The following is an 11,604-nucleotide window of genomic DNA, read 5'->3' on the forward strand; positions in this document are numbered from 1 at the left end:
TAGGGTTTCGGGGAGAGGGGATCCGGGATTTTTCGAGGGGGGCCTATTTATAGGCATAGAGGGAGCTAGGAGAATCCAAATGAGGTGCGGTTTTCGGCCACGCGATCGTGATTGAACGACCGAGATGATGGAAGAGGTTTAGGTGGGTTTTAGGCCAAATTGGAAGGGTGTTGGGCTGCAACGCACACAAGGCCTTTTCGGTCCCTCGGTTAACAGTTGGAGTATCAAACGAAGTCCAAATGATACAAAACTTGACAGGCGGTCTACCGGTAGTAAACCAAGGCCGCATGACAAGTCTCGGTCCAATCCGGAAATGTTTAATCCCCACACACGAGAGAAAGGTAGGATTGGCCATCGGGAAAGAACGAAGCGCCGGATTACAAAACAGACAACAGGGAAAATGCTCGGATGCATGAGACGAGCACGTATGCAAATGAAATGCACATGATGACATGATATGCAATGCATGACACGCAAGCAATGACAAGGAAACAACAGCGAATAACTGGACGACACCTGGCACATCAGTCTCGGGGCATTACACTAGCGCGGCCCATCTTCATCAGCTCAATCTCAAGACCCTTGTGAGGGGCCAAGCCTCGCGGGGCGGACGACAGGAAGCTTCCTCAGAGAAAGCATCATCAGGCAGGCTCGCGAGGAGGCGGAGAGATCAAGGTAGACCAGGCGGGCGTCAGGTGGGCGCCGGCCTGCGCAGTGTCCTTGTTTCCCCTTTGGTGCAAAGGGGGCAAGCACAGGCCAAGGCATCAGGCAAAGGTTGACATTCCGGTGCAATGAGACCAAGACCAGTAGAGCGGCATGACGGAGGTCACCGTGGAGCCCAAGACGGCGTCATCACCAGTACCTTTGGCAGCCGAAGACCACCTTTAGTCAGGATAACTTGTACTACATGTTCTCCGTCAAAATGGCCAATTGTTGGCGCCCTTCCCGCTCATTATTTTGGGAAGAGGCCCAGGGCCTCTATAAATAGAGCTAACCACCACAGAGTAGAGGGAGACACCCCGGAGAGATCAAGACACCCAGACATCTGGAAATCTGGTAGAACCCTAGCAGAGAGAGAGAGAGGAAGAGGCGACTAAACTCACCCTAGCAGTTCATCGCACCAGCTCAAGAACACCTCTCGCGAGGCTGTTCTTCCCTTGTACTATTCATCATCAGCCACTGAGGCAATCCACCACACCACATACTGGAGTAGGGTATTACACCACAACGGTGGCCCAAACCAGTATAAACCTCGTGTCTCTTGTGTTGTTCATCATTTTCATCTTAGTTCGCACGAGAGGATCGGACGTAGATCGGTAGAGGAGAGATCTTCGCGCGCACCCCAGTGTTCGAACCTCAAGGGTCTGCCGGAACCCGAAATCCGACACGGCCAAATGCGTGCGACACTTGAGCTATAAGTGCATCATGCAGGCTAGAATGGGTGGGGCAATGGTGTCGTGCCCGAGACGTGATTAGCACACGGGCTAGAGAGGGGGCCACACGAGCGGGAGCGTGGGGCTGGCGTGTCGGGTCGGACATGCGATGCACACGTCATGCGACCTAATAAGCCGACCCTTTTAGGGTTGTTATGTCTTTTTAGCTGCATTCTGGCCTTTTAACTTAAAATTTTAAATTAAAAGGGGTAAGATGGTCTAAAAATTAATGATTTTTTCCTATAAATAGGGTACCCCCTATCATTTCCCACACTCAAATACCACATCTCATCTATCATTCGCTACCCTTCTCATGGGTGATCTCAATCCCAACTAGTTCACCACCTTCGAGGCACACGAATTCAGGACTAACATACCGAGCCACCTCAATCTTTTCCCCCTGAGCCACAACCACCACCTTCGCAACCTTCTTATACATAACCTTCTCATACACAATCCCATTCAAGTAGCCGACACTACCTCCACCATCGATGCAAAAAGGTTTCGTCGGTAGTCCTCCATTCTGTGGAATTAGTTTGACGAAGAAGCATATGTGGTGGAAGGCTATGTGCAAAAGATGCAAGAACGAGCTCATCGGGGAGGTGGGAAAAGGAATCGGCCACTGGAAGAGGCACTATGAGAGCCACTTGAAGAAGGAGGGGAGATGGCGGTGAGACAGACCTAGCTCCATTACAACTCGACGGTTCGTAAGTCATTGGGACTATGATTTTGAAAGTGCTCTAGAAGCTCTTTGTTGTTTAATTGATTCTTAATATTTGCCATTGGATTTTGGTGACACTCCCACTTTTACTGAATATATTCTAACTACTCATAATTCTAGATTTGTTCTAGTTTCTAGACAAACTACATCTAGGGATATGAAAAAGTTATGCACAACTGTCTTTAGAAAATAAAAGAAGACTATACTACGTGCATCTTTTATGTTTCTTTAACATCTAATATCTGGAGTGGTCGGGCTAAGAAAGACTACATTAGTGTGGGTGTTCATTAAGTTGACAAAAATGAGACCAATAAAAAAGAATCATAGGATTCAAAAGTGACATATCAAATTGCCAGTGACATGATTGGTCATTCTATAGTTAAAGTTTTGGAAAGTTTTGGTCTCCCGAACAAGATCTTTGCAATAACTTCCATTGCCTGTGCACTCTGACGATGTTATCATAACATAGAATATCTAGGGACCTATCGTCAAATAGGGCATGTATATCGCGAGCTAGCGGGCAACCCATTAATTGCCTCCCATACATGATGGAGACGGCTACTGTTAGCTAGCGCTCAGTGTCCAGCAGGACGAGCAGTGGCGGAGCTTGAAAAGCCCATTTGTCGGGTGGGCCGAGCAGGCCAAGTAGAAGGAAACAACCTGTGGCTGGTGTTCCAAGGCCCAGAAGTAAAAAAAATAGAGAATAAGCTACAAAAAGTTGTGTGGGCCACGACCCATTCGGCCTTGTCGTGGCTCTGCAAGTGAGGACCAGCACTGATGCACCGCCGTGGCCTGAGCAGGTTCAAGCAACGGGTGCGGCGCCCTATGTAGGGGCTATGGAGAAATTGCCCACAAATTGGATGAGCATCAGCTGCAACAATGTCTAAAGTGGTGGCGTCATAAGGAGCGCGAAGGGTACACTGGCCCCTAGGAAGGGAAGATGATATTAAAAGGGAAACTTAGAAGACAACATGATGGCCTAATTGCTTTGAGATTCGTTTTGCCACGTGTCAACCGTGAGGGCTGGTCTCACAATAGAAGGTGTACGGCGTGTGTCGTATATTATTTTTTCCATTGCCATATGGATGCATCGATGAGTGTGCCCATGCGGGCTAAATATTAAATAGCGTTGTTTAATTATGCCACATATTAAATAACAACATATACAATGTATGACCTGAGCTAGGCCCCCAAGCTGTGGGGTCTTTCTGCAACCGCACTGGCTGCACATACTCAAGGCCGGTCCTGAAAATACTTTGAATTACGAGCTGCACAAAGGAAAAATAATCGTGGACTTTGATAATGAATAGTGCGTGTGTTAAAAAGCCATACATTTTTGTAGCTCTCACTTAACGTATTTTATCATAAAATTTCCACACATATGCACTTTATGTATCCAGATATATGTGTGTGTTCTTTGCAAAATTTTGTGAAACGTAAAAGTATGCATTTTTAATTTTTCAAAATTTCACCCCTTTGAAGCTCGAGCTGCGGGCCTGTTCGGAGACTCGCTAGCTTCTCCAAAACTTCTCGTATCCAGCTTCTAACCTGACTTCTCACTTCACGTGGAGTGCACCAAACCGTTCTGGAGCCTCGATAGCTTCTCCGAGCGCCTGAGTGAGCTGGCAGCCCAGCTGGGGCGGTGAAGCCCAGTTTCTTGCCACCTTGGGCCGGCTGGAAGCAGCCCATTTTGGGCTCCAGTGCACACACGCAAAAGAAAAGAGAGAAATGAGTTGGGCTTATTTTTTCACTGGAGGTAAATTATGCGAGTTCTGGCTGAAAAGAGAGGTGTACAGAGAACATTTCTGTAGTAAAGTAGTGTTCCAAATATAGCCGAAACGTATTTTTGAACTTGCCACAAATATTTCAAGTTAAGACAAGTCATAATAATGACAAATAACTAGTTTTGTTATATGTCATACAACAAAAGTTCCTGTAGCAAAGGAGTTTCATTTGCATAAGTTTGCAAATCAAAATGGTCTCACATCTAAAGACATGAACATGATTACTAACCCAACTAAGAGCAATGGCGGTAGCTAGTTCATGTCTATACAACGGCAATGTTGCGGTCCTCCACAGCGTGTGCCCCCAACCTTGGCTCTGCGTGCTCCTCTACAGCCCCTCGCCGCCGGCTGCTCCGTGCTAGGGATGCGAGGAATGTGGGAGGGGAGCACGCGCAGACGCTAGGATGATCCTCTCCACGGCAACGAAGGGAGGTAGGAGTGAACCAAAAATCCCACTTCTTTGAATCCGCCTTGGTCACACGGAAGGAATCCATCTGTTTACCTGGTACGCATGTTGCCCATTCTTGTTGTGCTTCACTTCTTTTCGAACAAAGCAACTTGAGCTTTGGTTACTCTGGATTTCCGCCAAAGTGGTAGAGTAATTGCCAGGGCCTTGAGACCTTGTCTGCATGGCGTTGGTACCTGCATTGTGCTGTCACATAACATTGGATGGAAGCAAAGTTTTTTAGTGTTGGAAACTTGATAGAAAATATATGTAGGACTCGAAGTTTTGATATGGAAACAAATTCTTAGATGCAAAATTATGTTACATGGAAGGACACATATTTTTGTTATGTTAAAAAGAAACAATTCTGATGGAAGAAAATTATCTGGTCTGATATACTGCTAGGATCGGTAGTCTATCCTTAGCAGTGCCCCTTAACCATTCAGCGGGAATTCAGCGTGCAATAACAACAAATACAGCAGCTAAAAAATTTCAGCATGTAATAACAGCAACAATGCCGCCTCATGTAATATCTGAACTTTGAAGCTGGACACATATCTGAATCTTTTTGCACTTTACATGAACAGTACATACAGTACACCATAGGAAAGAAGACAGAGGAGCTCACATTGCGCTTTGGGCGACGGGGTTTGGTCGTCGGGATGCTCCTCCTTGCTCACCAGCGCTGCTCCTCGCTGAGCTCCTCCTTCCCCCACCGGCGCTGCTCCTCGCTGGCGTCAATGGCGTGGGGGCGAGCTCCTCCTTCCCCCACGGCGTTGTTCCTCGCTGACGGCGGTATTCGCGGCTGTGAGGACGGGAATCGGTGAGGAACTAGCTGGGACGGCCGGATCTGGAGTCGATGGAGAGAATCCGGCCGGCGACCGAGGGGGCGGGCGTGGCGGCGGGACGGCGGCGCTGAGGGTTTCCAGAGGGAGGACGCGAGGGGGGGATATGACCGAGCGGTTCGTGCGTGTCTGTTTGAGCGAGCGAATCGTTTTCCTTAGCGGTGGCAATCTGTTTGTAAATAAGGGGAACTCCAGATTCTTCAAAACGTGGAGCTGGGTTTCCTTTGCTTCACAAATTTGCACTATCGACTCATCTAGCTTCGGGAATTTAACTTTTAGAAGCTAAAGCGTTCGGGTCAACTTCAAACGAGAAGTTTGTGGAGTTGAGAGTCTGAACAGGCCCAGTTTGTAGAGTTAGCATCTTCGAGATCGTGAAGGTTTGGACAGTTTTTTTTTCCTTGGTAAGAGTCGAGTGGCCTATAAACCCTGTCCCACCTCCATTCCCCACAACCCCAAGCCCCTCGACCACGAAAACCCTAAACCCTCTCCACCGCCGCCGCCATGGCCCTCTTCGCCGCCGCCCGCCGCGCGGCCTCCTCCTCGATTCCCCTCATCCGCGCCTCCGCCTCCGCCTCCCGCGGCGCGGCCTCCCGTGGCGCGGCCCTTCTCCGCCCCCTGGCCGCCGCCGCGGCCCGGCCGATGCCCTTCTCCTCGGCGACCGCGCTCAAGCCGAGCTCCGACGACGAGCTCCTCCGCATCGTCAAGGCCGAGATCAAGTTCGCCGAGGACTGCGACGACCACGACCGGGTTCGTTCGTCCGCCGGCCCGCTCCCCGAAACCTTTAGTGCTGCTGCTGCTAATTTAGATCTGTCGTTGGCTTGCCGCCCGAGTGGTCTGATGTTCCCGGAGGGAATTAATTGGGTAATCTGTCGCCGTGAGGCAGTTTAGATTTCGATTAGTGTTAGCCTGCGGCGGTAGGATTGGAAATGGCGATAGTTATTGATACACCACATTCAAAAGTGAGGGATTTTTCTTATGTAATTTAGGAATTTCGTTACTCTGGCCATGCTCGCATCTTCCTGCTGCAATTGATAGTGCAGTTCGACTTTCAGAGTAGTCTCTGGTAGTACGACCCGAGGGTTTTCTTCGCTAAATTAGGCTTATGCTCGTTTTGTGTCAGTTCCTTGCTGTCCATGTGAACTTCTTTTCATGGTGCCACGGATTTGACTTTCAGTGTTGGTGATTCTGCAGTTGCTGTATACTACTATAGTGATGAGTGTCTAGTTTTTGTAATCTACACTTCTTGCACAAGGATTTGCATGCGCCTTGTACCATGAGTAATTTTGGACTTGCAAATTGGTTCTTTCTTACTACAGTCTTGCTGCTATAGTATGGCTCTGTTCTTGGTGGAGGTTTCATTACTTGTTTTGTGTGGCTTAGGTTATATTTCAGTGGAATTTGTGTGATATGTTTGGCTGGACTCTGCTCTTTTCACAGTTATAGTGTTGTCACTTTACAGCTTGCATGCTTGCCATACCAGACCATCAGTGTTCCGCTGTTATGATAAACTGTTCAATTCTTTGTATGGTTCTGTCTTTTTTCTATGATGGCAAGGGACACTGCTTGCTTATGCACTGAGTTGGGTTTTATGCGTCAAACAATCCATTTTGACAAGGCTCATCGATGGGTACTTTTTTATTGGGTGCATTTATTTATATTATATCATATTGCTTCACGTTTTTTTTTTCAACTTAGTGTTGAATGTTGAGTCTGAGGTTCCAACATAAAAGCATATATGCTTTTGCAGTCATGCTCGAGTATTTCTAGCCGGCTGGAGTGAGATCGAACCCGAACAGAAAGTAGTAGTTGCTAACATACTGACTCAATATTGTAATGATTTACTCATACCTTAACTCATGCTTGAGAAACCTAGCTGGGGTCTTTGGATGTAGTAGGACAGAAGGTAGAAGTTCTGATGGCGTGTGAAATGCAATGGTTTTGTCTGCTACGTAGAGTTATTATGATTCAGCAATATAATCTTCCAGGCCTTTTAGAAGGTTTAGGAATTCAAGTAATTTGTTCTGGCTTGGCATCTAATCCATGAATTGGCATTTTTAGAGGGAAAGCATGAGTGTTGGAAAAGATTTGAGTTATCATGGTTCAGCAGTGTAATCTTCCAGGCCTTCTGGAAGGTGTAGGAATTCAAGCAATTTGTTCTGGCTCGGCATCTAATCCATGAATTGGCATTTTTTGAGGGAAAACATGAGTGTTGGAGAAGAGTTGAGTTATCATGGTTGTAATCTTCAAGGCCTTCTCAAAGGTGTAGGAATTAAAGCAAATTTGTTCTGGCTTGGTATGTAGAATCCATAATTAGCATTTCGGGAGAGAAAACATGATGGTTGGGAAATAATTGAATTACCCTATTTGTCTTACAGCGGCACTTTTTTACTTTCACGTCTAGTGTGAACAAGTTTGCTGTTCATTTTATCAGTGTTGGGTTGGTATTCTGATCCTCATCCTTTCCATGTTAAGCAGGTTGAGGAGATCCCAGATAGCTTCCCCTTCAAAATCACCGACAACAAGGGGCTTAATGACATCACTCTTACAAGAACTTACCAGGGTGAGAAGATCGAGGTTCTGGTTTCCATGCCCAACCTAGTCACTGGAGACGAGCCGGAGCATGACCAGGACGAGGATGACAAGGAGAAAGACGATGATCAGGATGACGGCGAGAAGCCCCCGAAATCCAGCCTTCCCCTCACAGTCACCATCACCAAGAGCGACGGCCCAAGCCTCGAGTTCACCTGCACCGCCTATCCCGATGAGATCCTCATCGATACCTTGTCCGTAAAGCAGCCCTCTGAGAAATTGGAAGAGGTCTACATTGCATACGAGGGTCCTGACTTCAAGTAAGAACACAAACCATAGCTTGGCCATTTTAATTTCTTGGGTAACTGAATGCGCTTATCCGTCGCTGCTTGCTGATGTTGTATGCTTGGTCTTTGTGACGTGCAGTGACCTGGATGAGAACCTGCAGAGGGCATTCCACAAGTACCTGGAGCTGCGCGGGATCACGCCTATGACGACAAACTTCCTGCATGAGTACATGATCAACAAGGACAGCCGGGAGTACCTGTTTTGGCTCAACAAGCTCAAGGATTTCGTCAAGCAGTAATCTAGAGATTGCAAGTTATGATCCCTAGCATAAAGACGAGCCAATGTGCTTTGCACATCCTGTTCTGAGACCTTCGGGCTTTGGAACTCCAAACTGCTCCGTATTTAGTATATGATGATGATGCGTATGCTTATCATCGTGTTTTAGATTGCTTTTTTTGGCAGTGTGGAAACGGCAGGGTGATGTTAGAGTTGAAAACCTGGGTAGGGCTTCAGATAGAACACTTTGTTAAGTAGTGTGCTATTTTTTGTGAACAAATAATTATGCTCTGTGTGCGTGAAGGTTTCCACACAGTGTTTCACCTGCGTTAAGTTTGAAGCATATGCGTAACTTTTGCCTGCCTGCCTGTTATCTTATCTGACGCAATGTTTCACTAAATTGAGGTGAAGTAGTGTAAATAAATGTGTAGGCGCCAGCTAGGTTGTCGAGGCGAACAAGGTGAAGTGGTGCCTGTTGTGGCATGCACCGTGACCTCTGAGCAAGTTCTCTTCAAGGAGTACCAGCTCGCAGGTCTTCTCCAGCACCCTCATGTACCGCCACCACCTCCACAGCAACCCAGCCCCCTGCTCTGGCTCAGTGTCTGGCGTCTTGCAAAAAATGTTTCCGGGATAAAAAACGTTTCCGGGATACCGTAAACGATTTTTTGGGGATGGACGTTTACTTGATCTGCTAGAGATGCTCTAACCTTGTTCTTGGTTCCTGGACAAGGTATATTTGGTCTCTCTGGATTTTTATTGTTGCACATTCATAAGTTTTCTGTGCAATTGTTGGGCTTGGCTCAGGGACAACAATAAATATTGATCACTGTATTTATTCATTTGTCTACACATCTTATATGTAGAGGGTGAAGCTGAGGATGTGTTCAGGTGCACATCTAGTTGAACCCGTCAACGGCGCACAGGTGCAGAGTTCAGGTGCACATCTCGCTCATATGGCACTACTTCAACCCAAACAACGCGATGATCCTTCTTCTGGCCTTGCACTTATAGGGTGGAACTATGCAAGATCGTGTAGAACACGATGATATTAAACAACTCAAAGAGTATCTAGTTGAAGGGAGAGTCTATGCATTTCTTTTTTACAGTTTGCCCAAGTCAGAGAAGCTTCATGACCTGTAGGAATCGCTTCATGATTCGCATTGGAGTACAGACGGTTGTGGATGAGATCGATGATTCGATGGAGATGTCGATGCGACACCTCTCCACAGCTTTCATTTTGTTGATTTTGGTGATGTTCCTTCGAGGGACCGCAACAATAGCTTATTGACAGGTAATGTTTGGGAAGCTGAAAGTAGAATTCAGGTTAGGCTTGCCACATTAATTCCTGTAAATTCTGAATTTTTTGTCTGAGATGTGTTTATATTAATGTTGCAGGTGTTATTGGGCAAGTACTAGAAGTTTGGCCCATACAGCAGGTCCCGAAAGAATCCCACATGATAGAATTTTGCAGCTTACAGACTGAGGATTTCTGGTAACGGAATTCAGCCATCCCATTCAGATCTCTGTCTCTCTGTGATAGCGCCATAGCGCCTTAGCTTTTGCATTTTGCATTTTACAGTGGAAATGAACTGGGTGTCACACTGTATGGAGAGCTCGGTCATGATCTTTACATGGCGATTCGTGAGAAATGCCGACAAGATCCCGTTGTTGCCGTGTTTGCCACTACAAGTGTCAGTTATTGATTCACCCTTTCATCTATTTATCGGTTTCTACCGTCTGATAAAACCATATAAGTGTATTTCTTTCATTTTCTTAAAACATGATATCACTGTCTGTTTAGGAAAAGGATATACAGTTTGCTCTTCATCAGCTCCAGTGTACTACCTTGATTTGAAGATACCAGAGGCACAACAATTCCGCACGAGGTGAGTGACCTCTACTGTTTATTCTTTAAACTGGCGATGATCTATCCTAACCCACATCAGTCAAGGACTACTTATTTGTGTGTGTGCAGTTGGCATCATCCAAATATCCCCATGTGTGCACCACCAGTCAAAGATTGTTGCTACCGTGGATGCTTCCACTGCAAACAGTCGATCAGCAGGGATGGAAGCGAATTCCGGTGCAGCCAGTGTGACCCGGTTAACAAGAAGTAAGAGTCCGGTTTTATTTTCCGGTGAGAATTTTGGTGACTCCTGTGCTGCCAGTGCCTCATTGTTGCTTAGTTCGGTCGTCACTTTGTACTACATCAGTGACACTTATTTTGGGAACGGGGGAGTAGTTAGTAATTACCATGCTGGTGTTTTTCGGCATGCAAGGTACAAGATAAATGCAGTGGTGGAGGATGACACTGGGTCCATGAACTTGCTGATCTTTGCTGAGAAGAGGCGCATTTTATTTTCGACCCATGTAAACCGAGGGGCGAAAAACGTGTCTGCTTTTATTTTCTGCAAGCACATTGAACTCCAGATGAGCGTACCGATCCAATCAGATTCCGTCGCCTGTTGATTTTCAGGAGAAGATGTTGTTCATTAAGCGAGAAATCGAGGTGAAGACTGTAGATGAGGCAGATGCAGAATGACACCTTTCCCTGACTCTCATGTACAGAATGACTGTACATGTTCTTTTGTTTTTCTCTTAGTTCTAAACCTATCTAAAAAATCCCTTTGTAAGAAACCTTATGTAAATATTGTATTCAAGTTACCTTTTACATACTGCTGGGAACGCTCATCCTTGGGCTAGTATGTCAATGCTCTGTGCCGGTATTATGTGCGGATTATTTCCATAAACTTTGAGTTTCCGTCTGTTTAGTTACCATTTGGTCTAGAAAACTGGTGTAGCCAACTTCGCCTTTTTCACATTGAAGCATAGCCTAAGGTTCTTGGTTCCTGAGGTAACTTAGGGCTCCCAGTCCCCTAGAGGGCCACTCGAGGATTAGGTGATTACCATTTGGTTAAACCCCTCGATTCTCCTCCGATCCATATAAATTGTCGCTGGTTTAGTAAAAATTTGCCAACTCTGCTAAACCAACGGCAATTATGGATCGGAGGGAGTACTAATTTACCGAAAAAATATTATTTTTTCCTTATCATGATAATGATTCATAGCTCTGCGCATGTAAATATGGAAGTACATCACACATATGCCGCAGTTTGTAATAATGTAATAATAAACATTGGATGCATGTGGCACTTTTTTTCCTTCCAATTTCTCACTGATGTCATCTAGATGATTACCACATACATAGGCCAGGCAACAATAGAAACATTCAGAAATTGCTAATGGAGCTCAAGCTCCATGCACTAGTGCAGAAAAAATGCAT

General features: G+C 46.2%; 1 protein-coding gene and 2 long non-coding RNA genes across 3 annotated transcripts; 2 read left to right on the forward strand and 1 right to left on the reverse strand.

The window, feature by feature from the left end:
* Positions 1 to 3,997: 3,997 nt before the first annotated feature.
* On the reverse strand, positions 3,998 to 5,315 carry LOC119271106. Its single transcript, XR_005134423.1, has 2 exons — positions 5,012 to 5,315; positions 3,998 to 4,590 (listed from the first exon to the last, which is right to left on the reverse strand). It is a non-coding gene; the product is annotated as an uncharacterized LOC119271106 (long non-coding RNA).
* A 399-nt stretch (positions 5,316 to 5,714) lies between these two features.
* Positions 5,715 to 8,681, forward strand: LOC119266887 (uncharacterized protein At2g39795, mitochondrial-like). The gene is made up of 3 exons (XM_037548171.1): positions 5,715 to 5,975; positions 7,704 to 8,077; positions 8,184 to 8,681. The coding sequence occupies exons 1-3, from the start codon at positions 5,730 to 5,732 to the stop codon at positions 8,341 to 8,343; spliced, it is 780 nt and encodes a 259-aa protein (XP_037404068.1). The 5' UTR covers positions 5,715 to 5,729; the 3' UTR covers positions 8,344 to 8,681.
* A 465-nt stretch (positions 8,682 to 9,146) lies between these two features.
* LOC119266888 lies at positions 9,147 to 11,086 on the forward strand. The gene is made up of 6 exons (XR_005132184.1): positions 9,147 to 9,612; positions 9,717 to 9,813; positions 9,901 to 10,012; positions 10,123 to 10,207; positions 10,268 to 10,458; positions 10,601 to 11,086. It is a non-coding gene; the product is annotated as an uncharacterized LOC119266888 (long non-coding RNA).
* Positions 11,087 to 11,604: the final 518 nt, after the last annotated feature.

The sequence above is a fragment of the Triticum dicoccoides genome, chromosome 3A (genome assembly GCF_002162155.2).
Source record: "Triticum dicoccoides isolate Atlit2015 ecotype Zavitan chromosome 3A, WEW_v2.0, whole genome shotgun sequence".
Classification (NCBI taxonomy): Eukaryota; Viridiplantae; Streptophyta; class Magnoliopsida; order Poales; family Poaceae; genus Triticum; species Triticum dicoccoides.

Coding starts and splice junctions, on each gene's coding strand:
- LOC119266887 (XM_037548171.1), top strand. CDS start 5,730: ATGGCCCTCTTCGCCGCCGCCCGCCGCGCGGCCTCCTCCTCGATTCCC. Junction 5,976..7,703: donor ACTGCGACGACCACGACCGG/GTTCGTTCGTCC, acceptor CATGTTAAGCAG/GTTGAGGAGATCCCAGATAG. Junction 8,078..8,183: donor TACGAGGGTCCTGACTTCAA/GTAAGAACACAA, acceptor TGTGACGTGCAG/TGACCTGGATGAGAACCTGC.